The 23,922-nt window shown below is 38.4% G+C and overlaps 1 protein-coding gene across 1 annotated transcript in view; it reads left to right on the top strand.

Annotated features, from left to right (window-relative positions):
• The window catches only part of LOC141445781 (mariner Mos1 transposase), a 56,712-nt gene extending 42,701 nt beyond the window's left edge, over positions 1-14,011 (top strand). The window contains exon 2 of the mRNA XM_074111793.1: positions 13,745-14,011. Within this exon, the coding sequence (XP_073967894.1) occupies positions 13,745-13,990 (246 nt within the window). The 3' untranslated portion in view covers positions 13,991-14,011. The remainder of the gene's footprint in view (positions 1-13,744) is intronic.
• The last annotated feature ends 9,911 nt before the right edge of the window (positions 14,012-23,922 follow it).

Genomic DNA, 23,922 nt, shown 5'->3' with positions numbered 1-23,922 from the left:
ATTGTCCTTTAGCTCATGTGCAGCTACATGTAAAAGAACTTTGATTCGTGTTATGGGATGCTGAGGCAATAGTTGTGCGAGTTTTAGCTAATTGACAAGAGGAATGCTGAGTTGTTAAACAAAAGCTGAATAGATATATTTTAGGATTATTTAAAAATGTATAATGAAGGTAAGAAAACGTATGGGGTAATTTGAAACGTTCACGGTCTCATCTACAGATGATGGTGATATTTGAAATATTATTGACTCATAGTAAAGCAATATTTTTCTTATAATGCGATATGTCAAATAATTTGTTAGAAAAGTTACTTTGAACGAAGATACGTTGGTGTGCGTAGTGAAATGGTTACAAGTATCACATCTACGACAGAAATCGCTGATTCGAAGTACGATTTCCTACCCTGCATATTCTTCAGATTTACCACCCTCAGACTTCCATCCAAAATTAAGAAATTTCTTGATAGTCAGCGATTTCCGTCGGATGATGAAGCAATAGCCGCAGTAAACAGCTATTTCGAAAAATTCTAAGAAATGTATTTTCCCATGAAAATTTATTTTCCCAATAAATGCGCTAGTACACGAAGTACATTAAAGTTGAAGAGGACCATATTGTTAAATAAAAATATTTCGCTTACTTGTTATAGAAAACTTTTATAGATATATTACATAGGTTGTAGGAAGCTTTGCAAAATTTCATTTGTACTATAAAGAGACATGGCCATCGTGATTGTATTGGTAAGATATGGAAGCAATCTGAAAATGTATGCGAGGGTTGCAACATATTTATTGCAAACTAATATTACAAATAAACGCCCTTAACCCTCTGCACTCAAAATTTTATTTCAATTTCGTTAACAGCAGTTCCCAACACTTTTATTTGAAATTTGCTTTAACTAAAAAATAAGACAATTTAAATAAATAAAGGAAGAAAGAAATTCACTTAAATTCACTTTTATTCACACTATTGTTGTATTTTCTAATTTTTAAGCGTATCTTGAAACAATTTCCAGGATGCAATCCTGGTTTTCTAGGACATCTATTGATTTGGACATGAAAGAACTGGACATAGGAGTGCAAAGGGTTAATATTAACAAGTTCGCTAATGACAAATGAAATTGTACAAGTGTTAGAATTTAATCTTGAAGTTAAGATTAATAATCTGTGGAAGACACAATGTTTGTGTTGAAATAATATTCAGTGATATTTATTAAACAGAACTACAGAACCAAATGTATATAAGCAAGTGATATAATTAACAAAGTATGGAAGAATTGTTGATTGTTGGCCAATTATTCTCAGACCAGACTTAGGTAGTGACCCATGATCCCTTAAGTATTTTGAACCCCACACTCTATACAGTAATAAGTATGACCTGTATAAGTGTCCTGTTCAAATGCCTGTGTGAGTGTCTGTGTAAGGGTATTGCAACAAATACACTTTCCCAAACAGTCACAACAATAATCTCCAAATCGTTATACCCACAATTTATGGGACATGCACTTATTACCAGAGTCATTCATGGCGAGGCAGTTCATTTTAAATTCGAGACAATGATTCGGACGACCTAATACATAAAAATCCGGAATCTACATGTAATGCAGAATTTATAAACACATAGATAAGTTCTTTTATTTATAAACATATAGATAAGTTCTTTTCACATCTTCAGATTGCAAGCGTAACACGCAACTCGTGCAGAGCGCAATGCATCTAAAAGAAACTCCCATATAAAATACTGTTAGAATTTAATCTTGAAGTTAAGATTAATAATCTGTGGAAGACACAATGTTTATGTTAAAATAATATTCAGTGATATTTATTAAACAGAACTACAGAACCAAATGTATATAAGCGAGTGATATAATTAACAAAATATGGAGGAATTGTTGATTGTTGGCCAGTTACTTTCAGACCAGACTTAGGTAGTGACCCATGATCCCTTAAATACTTTGCACCTCACTCTCTATACAGTAATGAGTATGACCTGTGTAAGTGTCCTGTTCAAATGCCTATGTGGGTGACTGTGTATGGGTACTTATGCCTATGCGTGAAATATCGTTGTATTCCAACAACAAGTAAACTTGTGAGTTTCCTAATATTATTAATCGGTAAATTATTGTGCGAGTAGTTGCAGATAAATTATTTCATCTTCAAGAAAACGATCATCGATACCCCGCACGAGGCAACATCTGCCAGCGTTCTCATCCCCTAAAAGGTATACCAACTACTTACCAAAAAATCATCTTCCTCGACATGGTCTAGTTTCGAATCTGTTTCGCGGATCTCGCAAGGAAGGAGCGTCTCTAGTTTCTCTCGTTCTCCTGTTAGACGAGGAATTGGAAAAAGTGGTGGACACGGGCCAGGATCCGTATCTTCTTCGGTTCTGGCCTTCTCCCCTTTTGTCGCGGGTCTTTGTGAGAGGTTGTCCGGCCGTCGTTACGTCACGCCGCCACGACGTTCCTCTAACAAGGTGCAGTTTTTACGGGCTCGCAACATAATTGGCCGCTCATTTGCATAGATTCGCGGTACTGGGATCGGTTGAAATCGCTGGAAGGCTGAGGGCACATGCGCGTACGTGAGCCAGGCATGCGCGTGCACGCCACGTAAGCTGAGCTTAGAGGATGAATCCGCCTCTTACTAAGCCTCATTAAGCTGCCCCGAAGTTGTTTGTGCCCTCCGATACTCCTCTTTTTTTTTTCACATTCACACAGTTGATTTTTCACCCAAACGGAATCCATTTTTCACACTAAACGTTCTATGTACATTTTCTCCCAACAAGAAATTTCCATTTATCTGTAAGCCTTCAAATTTCGAGTCTTTCAGAAGCCCAACTGATTAACTTCACTTTTATATTTTTTTTTTTTTTTTTTATATTCAAATAAATTACACTTTCATAAATTCATTCACTGCACGAAAATAACATAAGGAAATCCTGAGGTAAATGTAAAAAGCAATGCTTGTAACATCATCTCCTTTTTCTTCTCTCCTGTTTAGTCACAAAATCGCACGAAAGTCAGAAAATCAACAAAAATGGGCTTATTATATCTTTCCACGTGAGATCCTCATATAAAACTTGTTATCAGCTACAGATTGTATCAAGAAAAGATTATGCTAATAGACTATAAGTCAACTAGACCTGCATTCTTCCATTAGCGCTTTCTTTTCGTTCATGAACAGACTACGTATGTACATAATGCATATAAAGCTTGCCATTGTACGTAACGATCATTGCCATCGCATCGACTACCAAATAAACTTAATCTCGACTTATTAATACTTGGTATAATTCGCTTGATAAATATTATAAGCATCTCGGTGAACGATGAAAATACGAGTAAAAAATAGTGATCAAGTCAAACTACAAACGAATCAGACACTGCATTCCTTCCACCAGTCTTGCATCCATGGACAGATATACATAAGATAGCATGTAGCGAACGCAGACGTCTCGTCATTACAGGTAACGATGATTTCCACCTCGTCCGCGACTGATTTTCGTCGGAATCGTTGGGGTCTCGAACGTTGGATTAGCAATCCAGAAGCCGGTCGTTCAGAGAGAGGAGAGACGGTGGAGATACGAGGCGATGCGAGAGCGCACCTGAGCGTACCAACGAGCCCGTCCAGATCCTAACGAGTGCGACAAGGACGGTATTAGGCGAGCCGGTAATAAGCCGAGCCAATGGGAGAGTCAGAGAGGGTTGCATGTCCCCTGGGACGAGTTGAAAGAGGACATGGCGAACCCACCTAAAGTAGATTCGTGCCGAGCGGTGTGCCGGTGTATAATGATGCGGTGGCGCGCGCGTGAGTGAGCGAGCGAACTGCGGACCAAAGAGTCAGAGGACGATAGAAAGAAGCAAGAGAGCGAAAGAGGAACGACGGGAAACGAAACTCTGGGACGAGTACCGAGGCTTGGCGGAGGAGCGACGCAGCGAGGATGCGTGTCGTTCCTTCGTTCCTCTTCGTCTGAGGTTTGCTCGCGAGCGACCGAGACGAGCGAGAACGACGGAACAGGCAGAGCGAGGAGGCTAACAATGAAGGGCAGAGGAGAGAAAACAAGAAAAAAACGCGACGAGGAAGAAAGAAGAAGAAGAAGAAGAAGACGACGAAGAAGACGAGCAGAGGGGGAAGCTTCGAGTGTCGGCACCTCGCCGCTAGAGCGGACCACACACGTCGATGAGTGGCTCTCAACTCGTGGATCTCTTGCAGATTTAAACTGACCGAAATGCTTGTAATGTCACGCCTGAATCTTTGTCGTCGACCACTTTCTTGCGAAGGGTGCTTTTATACTCGTCTAGCTCTGTTATCGAGGAAAGAGGTCCTTTAAGATTTGACTTAAATGGATTTATGGGTTTGGCTGAAGGGAAGGATCTTAATTGTTCCTTTATACAAGCTTTTGTTTAGTTGTGCCATTTCTTTAGATTGCGCAGATTCCTTTGTGTCTTTATCTTTGCTCTCTGTTGTCATTTCACTTATCGAATGGAACTTTTTGCAGTACGTTACAATTATCGTTTTATTAGATCGGTCATTAATTTCTTGACAAATATTTTCTGACTTTGTACAAGATGGAATACAGCCACGAGAAGCGTAAAGATTCGTAAACGTTTGTTTCTTAATTTATGCAAAGTTTGGCAAAATGGTAGCTTCCGAAACGCGTGGAACATTCGCAAATAAATAGGACAGTCGCTGAAGATTAAACACCACGGACAAATTCGACTCATCGGATTACAATTTATACGCGTTCAAACGGGCGCACGATTTCGGTGCCGATCGCGACCCAACAGCGATATTTTGATGTCGTGACAGTTGAAATCTCAACGAGCATCGTCCGTCTCGCTTTGTACCACGAGCGGTGTTCACCGTCTCGAATCTACCTACCACCGGCAATTTTGCGAATCTCTTTCAGATGAAATCTGAAAGTGCACGCGTAATGACTGGTTTCACCAGGTGGCCTCGCATCCGGAACTAGATGACACGCACAATGGCCTGGGCTGTTCTTCAAAAATATATCGATCGTATCACGCGAGTGCAATTAGCGAAATTAATGAAAATTGAAGTAAATTTCAACGTAATAACACGAAAGTAAATATTCTAGATATTTAAGAGTTGGTGTTAGGCTTGAATATTAATTCTACCCGATTGTTATATCTTATTTAGAATTATAAACATGGCAATTATACGTAATTCATATTACGAGCTTAAAGATTCTACATGAATCCCAATGAAGCCAATTGGAATCATTGAAAATTTCTCACTCTGAGATTTATCTTCTCAGCAATTTTCTCAGGCTTACGTCGGGGAGTGTTAATTTTCCAGCATGAAGAATGAAACTTAATACTAATATACTTAATACTCGAGCTTTATTAGTCAAAAGATTATTGATCAAATAAAAGCAGATCAGAAAACTGTCAGTGGCAACGACTTCGCGAGTAGCCGGGCGAGACTTCAAATGAAGATAAATAAAATAGAAGAAGAAATAGATGTTTTCGTAGTACGCAACGATAACTTTACGTTCGACCTTATCCTAGGATTGGATGCCATAAGGAAATACAAATTAAGACAAGATGAAGACTTAAGAATTTCTCGAAAAGTAAATCGCAAAGAAGAAATAATATTCAAGAAGAAAGAAGAAAGGAATGGCCAGAAGAGAAAAGAGATAAACACCATTACATTTTCTTTTCGTTGTTCCGTTCATTTATTTTTCCTTTCTACTTGCAGCCTACTCGTAGCAAAGCGCTAGCAATTAATTGGCCGACACAGCGCATTATGATGAAACGTCTCTACGGATTATAAATTGGTCCAACATTTCCCACGTTGCGTATTATTATTAGACACTTTAACGAAAAGGCTCCGGGAGTTTTGGATTTTAATTCGATTAAATTTCAATTAAAAAAAAAAAAAAAAAATAATATAAACGGATATATAATATAGTGCTAATTTCCTGGAATCTATTTAGTAGAAATTTATTTGAATTTTTTCTTACATCGAGTATGGAAATATTTGGACATCGGTATAAGCAGATATTCGCAAAAATACCAGCTGTCGACCTCGTGATAACGAGGCTTCTGTCGAAATGAAATCAATTACAAACTCGCAATTACCAGATGACTTCCGTGAAAGAAGGAAATCGATGTGGAGTTAATGACACGTCTTCGCTTCGGTTTAAGATTTCTTTGGCCGATCGACGAACGAGCATGACATTAAAATGTCATGAAACGCGACGAGCCGAATTTCACTGTCAGACAGGCAACGTTCACCGTTCGTTTTACATCGCTGCTTCCAATACCGTGATCGTTCCAACCTATACCTGTGTCATAATTCCACAGAAGAATTTCACTGTGAGAAGTTCGTAGGAGGAAAAAAAAACCGTCGCATGTTCCTGATAGAATCGCGGCACACTCGCGAGCTTAAAAGGCAATATTAACGCTTTCGCGATCTTAACGAGACGTAATTGCAGCTTTTTCACTGGAAGATGGAAATCATTTTCTGGCACTAAAGAGCCCGCATCGTGGAGTAGAAATATTAAGAATAAAGAAAGCTTTATTCCCTTCTGTTGCTAGAAAATTATAAAACTTCCGCGAGTTATTTTAATTTTGTACACAAAGCCAGTTTAATGTTCGTCTAGGTAACCTGAATACGAGATTATTCAAGTGTATGGAAAAATTTGCAGTTTCAATATTTGAAACATTTGCATAATATAAAATTAAAATTAACCCTCTGCACTCCTATATCGAGTGTGACTCGACATCAGTTTTTATCTCAGGAGCTCCTTTGTTGAAGTCCCACTTTTTTATGAAACGTGCGAAAAAGAATCAGGATTGCATTCTGGAAATTCTTTCAAGATGCATCATACGCTTAAAAATTATAAAATACAACAATAGTGTGAATAAAACTAGTATTTAAGTGAATTTCTTTCTTCCTTTATTTATTTAAATTGTCTTATTTTTTAGTTAAAGTAAATTTCAAATAAAACATTTCAAAGCGTTGGGAGCTGCTGCTAACGAAATTGAAATAAAATTCTGAGTGCAAAGGGTTAATGTGATGTAAAATTTCAAATAAAACACTTAAAAGCGTTGGCAGCTGCTGCTAATGAAATTGAAATAAAATTCCGAGTGCAAAGGGTTAATGTAAAATTAAAAAATTAAAGATTGTTAAAAGAACCATAGAGACAAATACCTGTATATCAAATTATCTAATATGTATAAATGATAAACAAAATTTTTATGAATGTTTTCATACATTTACAAATACCTTAACACTAACACGATACATATTTAAATTTGTTGGCGATATTTTTAAAGATAATTTTATCTATCGTTTCTTTATTTCGCTTTTAAATTACATTTTTTAATTATCGTTAGCTGATTTCTAAAAAATGGCTATGCCGTCAAAAGGATCTTCAGTATGATAAACATTACGTTCGATCGTCCTTTGGAACCCTGATAGATATATCAAGTCAGTCAAATACTACACGATCCCTTCCTTAATTTTCAAGTAATATCTGAAGAAACTTATTTTCCATTTTGTCGCGAATCAAGAAAATGACGTTAACACTTTGACTGCCATGCAGAAATCACATGCTTCGCTCAGGACGCCATGAGAGTATTTTTATTATTCAAAACATATAATGGTAAAATAATAATAAATTGATGATGTAAGAGAATATTCTTCCCCAATGGACCGTTTATTTCATTGGTGGTCACGGGTGACCATCGTAGCGCCTTGGTAACAGTTGATAGCGATATATCGTAATAAGGTTTTGTTTACTTCAACAAACCATTTGCATTCGTTATTTCATCGTAAGCAAAACATCCAGAATATATTGTGGAAACGTGTATAAGATATTAGTAAACAGTACTTACTCGTTCTATTTATAGTAGTAAGATGGAGAGACAAGCGTGACATTGTTATGATTTCGACGAAACATTCGGCTGAAATGGTAGAGGTCCGCAAAAAAGATTATGTTTGTGATAAACCAATGGTAGTGGTAGATCACAACAGAGGAAACTGTGCTGTAGATTTATCGGATCAAATGATAGCATGTTCTACACCACATAAAAGAAACCTCAAGTGGTATATAAAATTAGCTTTAGAGTTATTGCTAAATACGTCAATTTTAAACGCGATGATACTCTATAAACAAGCAACAAACACAAAAATCAAGGTATCAGATTTTAGAATGGCACTCGCAATGCATCTTACACAGTGCCATTCACCAGAGCCGTCAAATATACTTATTCGACAAAGATCGCGACACGAAATGCAGAAGAAAGAAGGGCAAGCGTACCTGGCACAAAAATTTTGCAGAGAGTGTTATAAAAAAAATATTAAACAGTCAGGATCAAAAATTGCTAAGAATCGGACCAAAAAGGTGACCACCTATTGTCCAGATTGTATCGGTGAGCCACATTTATGTTTAAAGTGTTTTAACACAACGCACCGTTAGATGCAAGATTTGTTCTCATTTTTTTTATTGATGTTCTAATGAAAATGTTTAATTGTTCAATGGGGCACTTTTTATTTCAAAGTATCTTCTATTTATCGGTTATATTCAAAATGCCCTAACTGTCAATTTTCATTCAATTTTTACAATTGTAAGAAGTTGAAGCGCTCCGGTGACCAGTGACCATCGTGGCGTCACAGGAGAAACCGTGGCGGGTCATATACGACCAACGTGGCAGTCAAAGTGTTAAGAAGCGATGCTTATCGATGAATCACGAGTCGATCGCGTTCTTCGAAGGTTTCGAGTCGATAGCTTTTGTCGCATACATTGACGTGCCAATTTTAATGCGCGAAACAACGACCTCACGATTATTCAGATTATTCCAGAAGCTAGTGCCGTTTCGAGCGTGCGATTCGCCAACACAATTTCTCGCGCGTGTAATCTTTCACGTCCACGTGTTATTTCCAATGGCGGTTAATGACGGTCGTTCCTGCACGCATCCTGAAAACACGATTTATTACTCAACACTGCGGTTGAAATTAATCCTGCCCGTCGATTGCGTGTTTGTCAACTGTTTTTTAAACGACGATCGTACACTCGAACGATTCTCTCGTTTTTTCTCCATTTAGAAGCTTAAAATTATTAGCACTTGAGAAATAGTAAAATTTTCATGGCAAATAATATTTTCGTTTAATCCTTTGACGATGTAATGAAATGCAGGAGAATTCGAAACGAAATATTTAACAGATAATTATTTCCTTTATCAAGATGTTTTACAATTCCTGATGCTAAATATAAAAATATACATATTATAGATATTTTCAACGTTAATGACAGATGGATATTGTTAATCGCGTTGCGTATGGCGATTAGATTGTGAATATTTACGCAAATTTATATTTTTATGAAAATAATTTGAAAAACGGAGCTCCGGTAGAAATTTGCTTCACCGACTACAAATTAGAACCAGTAATATAATTTGCATAGTTTATATATTTTTGCACATTAGCATGCATTCTGTGCAATCTTGCTCTTTGAAATTTCCCATAAATATATAGAGGACTTGTGTAGAGCATGGTTGATCATGAGATTTATTAAACGAGATTGCTCCTTGTTGAAACTGTCAAGTATATTTAAAATGTTAAATAAATAAATACAGTTAATGTTCGCAAAGACACTCGTACTATAAGTCGCAAAATAAGATCGCTAATAACTCGTTGATAACTGATCGATACTCTTAGATACTCGTAGATACTGACTCGCGCGACTAACTGATAACTGTTTGATAACTGAACTTCCTTACGATCGCGCCCGTTTATTTATATTGGTCGGGGGAGAGCCAAAAATTTCAAATTCGTCTTCGCTTGACGGTTGCACGTAGCGGCGATATTATTTTGCCCCGAGTTTATTTATTATTACATTCTGTGTATCCTAACGATATTGATACTCCGAGGCAAAATAACAACATGGTTTGAATTGTCCTCCAGCTCATGTGCCGCTACAAATGCGTAAAAATCCGCAATCTGATGATGACATTTACAATATGAGATTTATAACAGCTCCTACTCCGAGTTTCTCTTGTACTAAGCCGTGAAAGAGTTAATCAGGTGTTCACCGATGTTGTTCGATCTTTTCCTCGTTGAAGTTTAAATTAGCTATAAATAAACTAACTTACACTAACTACTGTAAACTACAAATTTTAACATACATCAACAATCATATATTTTTTTATAAATATGAAAAACTTTAATGCGATGAAATAGCGCCTTAAGGTAAAGCGAATGGAATCGAGCGTTGAAATTAACGTGTCGTCACCTATGTCTGGTAACCGGTAGCCATTATTACCTGTGTAATCTGCCTTCGACTGATAATTCCCACGTTCTGTGGCCTCATCCTTTTCTCCAGGTGAACGACTGTTGCCCTCCTCGCTGGTTTCTTCGCTAACGAACTTCGCAAATAATATATCTACTGGACGTTCGACTGGTAATTGCAAAAGGCTGGAAGCGATTATTTAAGTAACGATTCCTCAATCGTTCTATCATAATTATCAATTAGAATTTAAGGGACATCGTTAAAGAACCGATTTGTTAGCGACCAGGTGTTCAGTTAAATATACTCGAGTCGATTTTATAGACGATGAAACCGTGCACTCTAATTTCTACTTGCAAGTTCAAGGTATTCTCTGTTACAAAGAATCATCAACATCAGCAAAGGAGGATATAAAAATAGAACCTTCATTTACCAACGTTTTTCTCTCATGGAAATCTTAGATGTTACGTTTCCTTCGTGCTATTCTCTTCTTCTCTTTGCAATCTGAACGATCTCCTCGACAAAATAAATTTCTTCTTGTCGACCATCTCGCGCTACGATACGTCTTCCTTCTTTCTTCTAGTCTTATTTTCCAGACTGGAATTGCCGTTCGCGTTCTCCCGTTCACCGTTTCACACCACACTCAGCAGAATTACGATTTCCTTGGTGAGCCGGTCGTAAGGCTTCGCTATTTCAATTAAGCGCTTCGTGTTCCCCCCATATGCACCATTATGGCACCGCGGTATCACGACCGATAACGAATATCTCGCGACACGCGAATCCAGACTTTTTCTTTTCCTCATTCGCGATTTTCAACTCGTGTTCCAGTCTACTTTCTATTTTTTCGCCTTCTTTCACTCTTACCATAATCTAAACACCTTTTCTTTAAGCTCTTTGTTTCTTTTATTTACGTGCTTCTTGGAATTGTCCAAGATTATAATACACGATATTAGAAATCAGATAGCTACAATGCAGAAGTTAATATAAATGTGCGTTTCATGGTGTCGTAGTTGCATTTATTTTTACTTTGCTAACGTGTTTAACGTTTGTAATTATTGGGGCATAAATCTAGCACCACGCAATTACGGCATCTGTAGTTATAAATTTGCATATAACTGATTAGTCATGCATTTTCATAAGTAGTTGTTCATTTGTTATGGCACAATTGTTCCTCTTTACACGTTATAAAGTATTAGTTATATTTTGTACAACATTAGTAATTTTAACGACTGAGAAAACTTCATATATAGCAAGTAATATTCTTCGTTATCGGTTATAATTATTAAATAACAATTAATAACCAAATACCACGTTGAGCTACCAACCAAATGTAAAATATGCAGCGCTGTATCATAAGAATAAAAATTTGGTAAAAGTTCGTTTCAACAAATGGTACCGTACCACGCCATAGTAATTTACTTATAATTCTCAATGAGAATTGATTGTAAAATTCTTCCAAATAATACAAAAAAAAAAAAAAATTAAGCAACATTTAAGTATATTTTACGATTAATTGCGATTGAAATTTTACTTGAAGCTTTCGCAAAATAATTCGCGATTCGAAACGGGGAAAAAAATCTTGGACTTTTTAATCGAATCGCAGAAGCAAACCGCAGCGTGGTAAACGAATGTCACAGACGAGAAAACAAGATCGACCATCGTAAACGGGTATTGTAAAACATTGTGGCCGGTCTCGGGCAGAAACCGCCGTGAACGATCCTTTTCAAGGATCTCGGAAACAACTATGCAAGGTGTACGTTTATCCGCGGGAGATTCGTTCCAGTCGGAAGCCGAAATTTCCTGCGTGTCGAGAAGTTAAAATGTCGACCCTGACCTACTGTGCTTTGTAGTTGTGCTCCGAAAGATCACGAAGGTTCATGGTTAGTTCGAAAGTTAATCGGCAAATCCTGTTTGCTCGAGGCCTCCGCTTTCGACACGCTCGTCCTTTGCAATTTCTAAACGTGGCGTCGATGGTTTTCCTCTGACGTGCCTCGCTACCCTTTGCGATCCTTCAAATTGTCAAGTCAAGTATCCGAAATCCAATAGAATTTTGCTGTATAGTTTTTACATCTAAATTTTTGAGAAGATTTTTGCAGGCGAACATTTAACTCACAAAGATTGTATGGAATATAAGGGAAGATTATGTTAGGAGTTGTAACGGTTTGGTAAGACATTGTTGTTACGAATCATGAGGGAATCATTTGTTATTTTAAGGTTGAAAAGTCGGGATACCAGCTTGCCCTTATGTAAAGAAGGATTGAGGAAAATGCGAAACACCGGCTTTTCTAGGCAAACGTAAACATGACTTAATGACTTCTTAAGCTGGATAATAAGATGAATAAATAACTCTATGGTCGACCGACGTGAGGGAGATTATTTTAAATCGCAGGTACATTTTTACTTTCGCAGCTGTGACTAGGGTTTGTGGTCTATTTTCCATTTTTAAACTAAAATTTCATTATTAGATTAAAATTAAATTTAAAATAACGTTACACCATGTTCTTGATTGAAGACTACAATTTTCTTTAACATTAAAACCATTTGCTAAAATATATGAAGAAATAGATATAATATAAACTGCTATCCATATATTGGTGCTATGCACATTCTTTTGTTTTGTCAACGTATTCAAAGCACTTCTTATTGTTTGGACTTCCACCTTTAATTTAGTAAAAAAATTCTATCGATTAGTTATTTAGTTTCGTTTCTATCTCAATTTAGAAATGGAACAACAAGACGCGCATTTCAGACATATTTTATTGTATTATTTCCGATGAGGCAAGAACGCATCGCAAGCACACAAGAAGTTATGTGCCGCATATGGGATTGAAGCCTTGGAAGAAAGGCAGTGTCAAAATTGGTTTGCCAAATTTCGTTCTGGTGATTTTTCACTGAAAAATGCTCAACGATTTGGCAGTCCAGTCGAAGTTGATGAGACCCATATCAAGGCCATTATCGATTCAGATCGTCATAGCACAGCGCGTGAGATTGCAGGAAGCTCAATGTATCGCATACGTGCATTGAAAAAAAATTAAAACAGCTTGGCTATGTCAAGAAACTCGATTTTTGGGTCCCTCATCAGCTTAAGGAAATTCATTTGACGCAACGCATTAGCATCTGCGATTCGCTTCTGAAATGCAACGAAATTGATCCATTTCTGAAACGACTGATTACTGGCGACCAAAAGTGGATAGTTTATAACAACGTTAATGGGAAAAGATCGTAGGTGATGCAAGACGAACCAGCCCAGACGACACCAAAAGCTGAGATTCACCAAAAAAAGATTATGCCGTCAGTTTAGTGGAATTCTGTACTTTGAACCTTTACCAAGAAACCAAACGATTAATTCAAACGTGTACGTTGAACGACTCACCAAACTAAGCGATGCAGTTGAAGAAAAGCGGCCAGAATTGGCAAATCGTAAGGGTGTTGTTTTCCAGCATGATAATGCAAAGCCCCACACATCTTTGGTCACTCGCCAAAAATTATGAGAACTTAGGTTGGGATGTGTTGTCAAATCCACCATATAGCCCTGACCTCGCGCCTTCGGATTACCATTTATTTCGTTCCATGCAGAACTCCTTAAATGGTAAAATTTTTAATGACGCTGATGATGTAAAATCACATTTAATTCAGTTTTTTGCTGGCAAAAGTCGGAAGTTTTATGAACATGGAATTATGACACTGCCTGAAAGATGGCAAAAGGTCATCGACAAAAACGGACAATACCTAATTGAATAAAGTTATATTTTTAAGGAAAAATTTTGAATTTTCTTCAATCACTTAGTTGTCAACCCAATATTTTACAAAAAAATTTGTATATCCTAAAACATGTACTATCGATAAAATTTCTATAAAAAATTGCCAATTAGTATAGCGTTAAATTCAATAGTCGCAAGATTTCCAAAATTGCCCATTATTGCGGAGGACGTTTGTTGGAAAGTCGTTTTAGGTGATGCTGGAACTCAAAATATTTTCAAGTGTCAGAAGGACGAGGCGAATCACGTTTCTGCGAAACGTCGTTCGAAACCGAGTTGTCAAGGACGACATAGTTTTGACAACTCAGTCACGGGAAATCTGATTATCTCTGCAGGATAACGGACCCCTACTGTATCCAGGACAGCCGCGACTGGTATACCTGTAACAGCTACCTGAAAACATTTTCCGCTCGGAGTAAGCTCGATGTCCTTCGCGCCGCACGAGAAACCTTCAATAGCCCTTTCGATATACGGAATGTTGGGAACGAATTGCTGGTAAAACATGTTTTCCTTGCCCGATTTTGTGACCCGATAAACACGAATCGAATGGATGTAGAAAAATATTATTTAGCCTATAGATACCTACAATGTATGTGTCACTCAAAAGTCAGACTGACCAATCTTATTTTCCAATTCCAATTTTATTTTTGTATCAAAATACATAATTAATATTTAATTTCTTAGGAAGATTTTATTTCCAAGTGAAATCTTTTTACCGCTCTAGGCTTTCAAAAATATCTGAAAAATTCTGGAATATTTATCAATGTGTATAGTTACCGAATTATACAACCTATTGCTAAGTCAAATGTTTAGAACTTATTCGATAAACATACAAATTTGGGGAGAAGAATTTAATAGTGAAGATTCAATTTTTCTACAGACGATTAACTTCGACTTAATCGAAGGAGACAGACATCTTTGTGCAGCAACAAGAAACTGGACGCAGTAGTATTTACTGGATTAGGCAAAGATAATTAAGAGATAACGAGACAATAACCTTGATACGATTTCAAAAGGTAACCGATTCTATGAACTAAAAGCTAGTCTTTTTAATTACTCCACCTCATCTGGACATTCTAGGCCAGAAATGAAAAAGAAGATCGTTGAGAAGATCCTGAGCCAGGAATCTCCTGGTGAGCAATTAGTCATAGCAACAGCAACGAGGCCTTCTGTAAAGCACGACTATAAACAAACTCCTTTTTCATTACCAGCTTTTTCTTCCAACTACCGCAACGAACAATGCATTCTCGCGTATTCTCCTGCTGTGGACGTCGGACGTACAAATCGGAGGAAACAGGAATAAAATTTACGATAAAAATGTGAGAAAATATTTCTCCCATAAATTGTCACATTGTAAGATATTATTAAAAAATTAGAACGATGAATCATTTATATTTCGTTGAGGACGAAGCAAGAATCCTTGGAATTGTTATTGTAAATTGAAAAAAGTTCGAACAGCGGTCGCGAGGGAAATCGTGCAGTCTGGAAAAATTGGTCGACTGACGGGTTCGGCGTGACGAAAACGATGGCTTTTTCAGGTACTAGGCTGCCTTTTCCGGTGATAACAATCCGAATGGAACGAATTGTGTTTTCGAAACATAGACGCCTCTCTACGATTGTTGCGAGCTGCCGAGTCAGCCTCGCCGACACCTGCGCTTCGTTTTTGAACCGGGACTAATCCAAGGGCTCGTTCTTTTTGCTCCACTATTTTCTTCAAAAGAGGATAAAATATACGCCATTTTAATCGATAGACACGATAGAAGAGTTCATTCTTTAGGATACAGAATTTTACAATAATTGTGATGCAGTGAACGATTCTACTATCAGCGTAAATCTTACAAATATTTTTAGAAATGTACTTTTCCTCTCAGTTACTGAAAATATAAAATGCGAGATTTAAAAAGCATAATTAATTACACCGATAAATATTAAATTATCTGCCTTAGTATTACTTGAATTAATTAATTAGTAATAATTTTCTTGAGAATTCTTCAACTCGAAACATTCACAATGTATTTCATTCACAACGTCTTGAGATTGTTATCATTCTGGTTGATTAACAACAACTAAGAAACTGGAAACGCAATCACGATTCATCAGAAAATAATCGAGGCAAAGATCTTCGATCCCAAACGCTCCACTCGAGGATCTTCGACGTACTTTAATATAATACGCATCTGATAAGCCATTACCAATGAAAGAGGGAGAAGGAGAAACGAAAACTACCTCTCAGCTGTCTCAGCTTACCATAATTGTGAACTTCTTTCTGCGCTTAATGCTTCCACTATTACACGAGTGGAACCTGTTTTTCCACGTTGCGACGTTGGACAACGGCTAATTTTCTTTTCTGTCACATCTTTCTCTAAAATATACCCAGCGTTCGTGCGGTGGTGATCAACGACGCGTTTGAGAAGCAAGCGTCTCTCCTACGAACCCTTACAACCAAGTCGATTCACGTGGACCAATACCTACAGGTTGATTCATAAATTCATGTGAATAGAGGGTGAATCTAATTTGAAAAATAAGGTAATTATTTAGAATAGGGTGCACTTGGTTGATTTTGATGACCTCAAATGTTGACTATCTCAGCGTAAGTTCATACATTTTATGATTTTTCGAACAGTCATCGGTAGACTGCATACTTTAAATTTCCCATAAATAAATAAAAGATACGAACTCGTGGATGTTCGTTGTAATATTTAACCCTTTGCACTGCTATGTCGAGTGGGACTCGACAAAGGAGCTGCTGAGATAAAAACTGATGTCGAGTCTTTCAGTCCCAGCTTTTTTTTTAAATCAGGATTGCATTCTAGAAATTGTTTCAAGATATATCATACGCTTAAAAATTATAAAATACAACAATAGTGTGAATGAAACTGGTATTTAAGTGAATTTCTTTCCTCCTTTATTTGTTTCAATTGTCTTATTTTTTAGTTAAAGTAAGTTCCAAATAAAACGCTTAAAAGCGCTGGGAGCTGCTGCTAACGAAATTGGAATAAAATTCCGAGTGTAAAGGGTTAATAGATGAAAGGAATTGCCTTGGACTTACTCTTTTATCAAATTTGCATAAATATTTGCGCTCTAGTAATTCGGTCTTATACATACTGATTGATATTGTTCGTAAAGATTAGTTGAAAATTCAAGACATACTTAAACTATGTATGGCCAATGTTAGTGTGTTGGGACATGAAGCGACCACTTGGAATGTATTAGTTAGTCCGAAAAATTTCGTTTTATAAGGAAACAATAGACGCACAATGTTTTTTCTTTTATATTAGTTGATTGAATTATGCACGAACGTAATAATATAGGAACCATACCTAATTCAATAAAATAATATAAAACAAAAATTGTTGTTCATCTATCACCTTATGAAACGAAAGAAACTTTTCGGACAACCTAATATTATCAGTAATAACTCAACAACCAAGTTACGTTGAACGTGTAACGTATAATGTTTTTTATTTATTTGAATGCATACCACTTGAAGTATCGACGCGCGTTTATGCATCAACCTGTATACAACGAGGGAGGAAGTACGAATCTCGTTTCGTCTACTTAACTTGTGGCGAACGTTGCCTCGAGTGTGTGGTCGAGCCATGGCAAAGAAGCTGGTTACGAACGAAGAGCTGACGACCATTAGAATAGAAGGCACCGGGCACAGGTTCGCTTATGCGAGCAGCACGGCTAGTGCCATATTCGGCCGGACCGAGGTGCTGGATTACGCAGAACACGTACCAATTTTACATCGGGTTCCGCGAGGCCTCGCGGTTCCACCGTATTCGTGCGTTTTTAGCCTGGCTACAGACCAATGTATATATACAGGGCTGGCTGGCTGGCTCGTAAATGGATTAATGTGATTAACGGGCAGAGGGAAAAAGTTCGTCCCGGTAATTGGTTCTCTTGTCGGGGCTATAGAGTCTCGTGCCCCTTATGCCCCCTGTGCCCAGTCTTATTGTTCCCTTTTGGCTGCGGACAAGATAGTAGAATGCGGCTTAGGATACGATCAGGGAAAAAAGACATCCGTGTGACGAGGCGATTCTTCGTGTTTCCCTCTTCTTCAACGTCATAAGAAGAATAGAATTGTACTACCTACATGACGGCGTAATCGGTGTGCGTCAGAGGAAAAAATTGGAGCGCGACAGGGCATTCGAATGGACTCGTTACTCGGCTATTCGTCCGAGACCCTTGTCTACAAATAACGCAAAGAAAGTGGCTCTGCTTCTTACCAACCCGTTCACTTTGTAACTGATTTTATCCAGGAAAAAGTTGCAAGCAAGTTGTTCGGTTCGATGAAGAAAGAGAGAGAGAGAGAGAGAGAGAGAGAGAGAGTAGTAATATCCCGAGTTTTTATGTATTTATATTTCATTTAGTATAAAATGGACTAGAAACGATTATGGTAAATATTATGATAATTGGATGCGACGAAAGAATATCGTGTAAATAATATGCAGATATACTGTATTAGGTTGTCCGAAAAGTTTCTTTCGTTTCATAAGGTGATAGATGAACAACAATTTTTGCTTTATATTATTTTATTGAATTAGGTATGATTATTATGCTCGTGCATAATTCAATAAACTAATATAAAACATTGTGCGTCTATTATTTCCTTATAAAACGAAAGGAACTTTTTAGCGATCCGTTAATTTCTGATATAATAAATAATTGTATATTTGTTTAAATAATCCAACGCGTACTCGCTGAAGCAGACGCGAAACTCTCGCGCGACAAAATCCACTCATATACATTGAATTACTCCAGTAAATGCAACCGTATTACATTTCCACTAAGAAAAGGGAAACCACCAAATGTCTAATTGAATGACACGCACATAACACAAGCAGGGCAAGTTAAGTATTCAGGACTCCACTTAGACACACAACTTACTAAAACAATTATAGACAAATTACGGATAAAAAGAAGACAGATGTACTGGCTACTTCGTCCAAACTCTGAACTCAGCATAGAAAATAAACTAAAAATATACAAAACGATAATAAAACTAATTTGAACGTACGGAATACTACTGTGGGGCACAGCAACAATGAGCCACATAAATAAACTAGAGGCACTACAATCGAAGATACTGACAACAATAGTCAACGCTCCATGACATGTCAGACACGAGGATGTACGCAAAGATCTAAAAAAATATATATATCAGGTTGTCCGAAAAGTTTCTTTCGTTTCATAAGGTGATAATAGATGAACAACAGTTTCTGTTTTATATCAGTTTATTGAATTAGGTATGCTCCACTTTGTTATATTTTTATTATTAGGTTCGTGCATAATTCAATAAACTAATATAAAACAAAAAATATTGTGCGTCTATTATTTCCTTATAAAACGAAAGAAACCTTTGAATTGAATTTTAGGCATATCTCAGCTTCATAGGCATATTATTGGATTGGCAACTAACTGTCATTACCGCCTAATGACAAAATCCGCAGTCACTTAATTGCCAATCCAATAGAATCTCTAGATATCGATGTATACGCCTATCTTTAATTGTCACGTCGTGTTAAGTTCATTAGTACGACAGTTGATCGTAACGTGAATGCACCGTACAAACAGTTACAAACGGTAACCTAAATTGTATGAAACACACAGGTTCCGTGAAAGAAAATCTATATATAAGGGAGAAGCTTTGAATTCTCCTTGAAGAGGGAGAAACACGATTTCCTCGTTCATCACCATCCCCGCCGATAAATCAGTACACTTTGCGGTTGGCCATCGCGTTAGAACGGTTTATAAGCAACATACCGCATGCCAGGGGTGCGGTTATCTTCGCATGTACCGGGTGTGCATTATCTCAGTATAAATACACTGGAGCGATCGCCGGACGCGTAACAGGCCGTGAAAATGAGCGACCGACGTATCTCCTGCACGAGGGTAGCAATGGTATCATCCCTCCGCAGCAGGGGAGGTGGGAGTGGTCGTCGAGTGTTTATAAACGAGATTAGGGGAATCATCGATGGTGTCTCGTGTGGCGCAGGGGTGTGTCTGGCGTTAAGGGAAGGAGGGAAGTGCACTTTCGTGGATGTACGACAGGCTTGCCCGTCGGATACTTTCAATCAGCCCGATTGATCGTCTAGTTATTTCGATTCGCACCGCATTCGACGGCCGCATTTATTATCCTTATCCCCACCCTACGGTGTAACGATTGTTCGTGTTACGCCGTTTGCCCGGCTGTTGGAGGGTTCGACCGATCACTGGTTGGATATGCTTCGTGTATAGGGACGAATCTTCGAACGAGTGGAATTACGATAATTTGAAGTTCTGAATCCATGTTACGTCTCTTTTAGAATGATCGTATATTAAGAAGATGTTTCTTTGTAAGAATACGAGAGTCGATACTCGTAGATAAATAAATGGAATATTAGTTGTCAGGAAATTCTCAATTGTCAGCTGTACTCTACTTCCACAAAAAACTTATCACGATTATAATCGTTGATACTTAAAATTGAACACCTTGTAACTGGTTACAAAACGAAATGATAACCTGAGCAAGATATCTGGTAATTCACTAATATTTAAACATTTGTCCGAAGAAAAACTAGTGTCGAAAGTTTCATGGGATCGGACGAATAATGTTGCGCGATATCTGGTCCGGACGCGCATGGCTACGCGCAGGTTCGCTTCTGCTCTAGAAAATATCGCGAGGCTCTCGAAAAAGTGGCGATACCGGGAAAGGGAGAGAGAAAGAGGGGAAAGCGGAGAACTCGCACGCCAAGTTGCATGTGGATCGAGTGCTATGGGTGGCACCAACGCTGGACCACGCCTCTCGCTTCCCCTCTATGGACGGCGTGGTGGGGAGGCCTTTATCGCGATTGGCCGGCAACCGGTTCGTGAGGTCGTACCAACATTAATTATTCTAAATAAGTCGTCGCCCCTGCGGCGGCTGATTATAGAGTTTGCAGTGCCATAAATAGAACCCGTTTACAAATCGCGTTCGGGGAATAATGATCGTCGCTGCAAGATCCCGCGTCCCGTTCTTTCTTTTGCAAGCCAAACGAAAAACCCAATCAATCCCTGACGTACGAGACGTCGCGATTGGTCTCGCCCTAGGCGTTTTCTCTTTTCGACCAGCCAGTCCTTCCGAGTGACGCGTCTGCTCACGTATGTATTCCTAACGAACGAATTAACCACGCTTGCCCCCTCGGATGAATCCGCTTCTTGCTGGAATACATTTGGACGGCAATCAGCTCGCAGACGGATGACAGCGTCAAACTTTCAGGTAGATAAATCCTTGTGTCTTCTTTTTTCCTGCCGCTTCAGCTGGAATTTTGGCTACGCAATGAATTAACAAAATGATTTTCTTTAGAAAACATTTGTAATTGCAATATGTATCATTATTTTTAGTCTGGTACTTTCTAATCTTTACATATCGAGTTCATGTAAAACATAGAATCGACTGAAAATACAACTTTTTTTTTTTAACAAAAAGTACCGTTTTCTCGTGGCCGAATCATTAGATTGATCGTTAAATCAATTTACAGCGATCGATCTCTCCTTGACAAATAACAGTGTACCGGGTTTAGAGACCAAAGGAAGACAGTGTTGGAAACTAGTTTAGAGGATCTCTCCCCTCCAAACGCTGCAATGTTCCAAGTGGAAAGTGGCGTAGAGCGGTGCTCCATTCTCAGACGAGGCCGCTATTGATGGATAGACACGTTATGGTTATTTATAGCGGCTATCTCTATTATTGTTCTTACACGAATCTAACTAGGAACTAACGATCCTTTTGTGGTTCACGTGGCAGCTGGTATCCCTAGGTGTGGTCATTAATAAAACCATGCTCTTTAACAACCATACAGCTACAGCATAGAGTTTCTTCGCCAACTTCAGACTGGCGAAACAAAGGAATTGCCTTCTGTTCCCTCGGCTAACCCGACCGTGGCGTGGTTAGAAATATAATTTTGCAAGCCACGGGTGAAAACGTGTTATGCTCGTAAACACGTTCACGGAGAACAGGTGTTGCGTAACGTAGAAAATTTTATGGACATGTAAAGAGCCGACTTTTCGCGATTACAGTATTTCTTCGTTCAGTTATAATCGAGAACCGCCGATTATCATCATTATCTTCGCTAGCATTACCTATTATGTTACCTGCTATCTTGTAAAATGTTCAATTCCACGCTCTTTCCAATAGCCACGTTTATTCCGTCTAATTAACATTTCTATTTTACGCAACAATTACAATCTCCGTAATTATCCCTGATACAAAAGTTTATTTCTAAATTAGTTACCAGATTATTTATTAACATCCGGTTAAATTTTCGAATTTTCGTTAATTACGATTCGATAATGTATCGGTTCGCACGTGACGTGGGGAATCACGTTTTCTTACGGACTTTAATTGGCACGATTTTAACGACGGCTCCTTAGAAGTCTCGCGTGCTCCTAATGTATAGGTTGGCTCGTTTCATGTCGTGGGCAAATAACGTTTCCACCAGAACAGCAGAATCTCATGCGATTAGACGTTAAAAGGGTTAATGACTGTAATTTTCTCTTTACTGGTTAATGGTCGAGTGTGTCGTCGCTATTTCTAATGAAGTTAATTACGCCAGCAGAGCGTCCACGACAGACATCAGAATCATAACGATTTACATCTCACCTGAATGATAAATGTTTGTTTAAAAATTACAGTGGAGGAAACAACGTTTTTCGCGATGGGTTTACGAATACATACGACTGCAATCAAGTTAATTGAGAATTTTTTCATTTTATCACACTTGACAGGAATGATAAGGGGCGTTTGATATTCGAGCTTCTAACCATCGTGAGAGAACAAATTCCTAGAAGTAAGTCGTAATGTACGCGGATTGGCCGATGAACCATGTTGTGTCCGCCCTTAAACAAACAATCAATTGGCGCGCGTAAACCGAAACGAAAGAGAGGCAAGAAAAAGATATGAACGAGAGAGAAATTGTGGATCAGCATCTGCATCACGGGTAATACATTTGTTCGTTAACCGTCACGAGGATCCAACCAAAAAGAAGAAGAGCAATAGCGAGAAGTGGTTCGTTCGATGTGGATGCTCTTGTAAATTTTTGTATAAAGCGATTTCGACGTCGAACGATAAAATTCACGTCAGTGAGAAAACGCCTGTCGACTCAAAGAAATGAATTAGCTGCCTCCGGATAGAAAACCGGGGTGGGGAGGAACAAAAGTATGGAGTAGTGGGCATCGAAAAACAGGAGAGGAGGATCGGAGGGCGTGGCTAGCTGGGGAGGGGCAAGATTGTGGGCAAGATCTTGCCAGAGGATGAGGAGTGGTGGAACGAAACGGGGCGGGGAGAAGCTGGCGCTCTTACTGGCATTCGCAGTGGCGCGGATATCTTTGTTTTTTGGAGCAGCATTGCCAAATTACTTGGAAACATTACGAATATTGTACACCTTTCGCGAATTGCAATTAACACGTGTATGCTAACGTGTACACAACCTGTAATTACAGTTCTTTGTTCCTCGTATTAAAAAAACGTATTGAAAAGAAGGTAAAACCTTGTACATACTATCTTAAGTAACGATGCTTTTACTTTGTATAATTCCTTCCGAAAATGGACGAGTATTTCATCGACGTAGAAGGAAAGTCGTGCCTCGGAAGAACTTGACAACATATTTTTCCCAAAGTAGCTATACGTAGAAGAGAAGGAAAAAAAAACGGTTATAAGTAAGACAAAAATCTGGTCGCCGTTGAAACGAGACTGGAACGATGCAGTGGCATCGATCGTAGTGAACTCCAGCTCCCCACTCTCCGTACCACTGCTGATGGAGGGGGGCGAACAAACGGAGGGGAGTAGGGTAGACCTTACGCCAGTGGGCGGAGCTTGTGACTGAAGAGTTAATAGAGATACAATCGAGGGTGTCTAGTGCACTGCACTCCAGACTGGGGCGTAGGAGGAGTGAAGGG

The sequence above is a fragment of the Bombus fervidus genome, chromosome 6 (genome assembly GCF_041682495.2).
Source record: "Bombus fervidus isolate BK054 chromosome 6, iyBomFerv1, whole genome shotgun sequence".
Classification (NCBI taxonomy): domain Eukaryota; kingdom Metazoa; phylum Arthropoda; class Insecta; order Hymenoptera; family Apidae; genus Bombus; species Bombus fervidus.
This window is presented reverse-complemented; position numbering and strand designations above follow the sequence as displayed.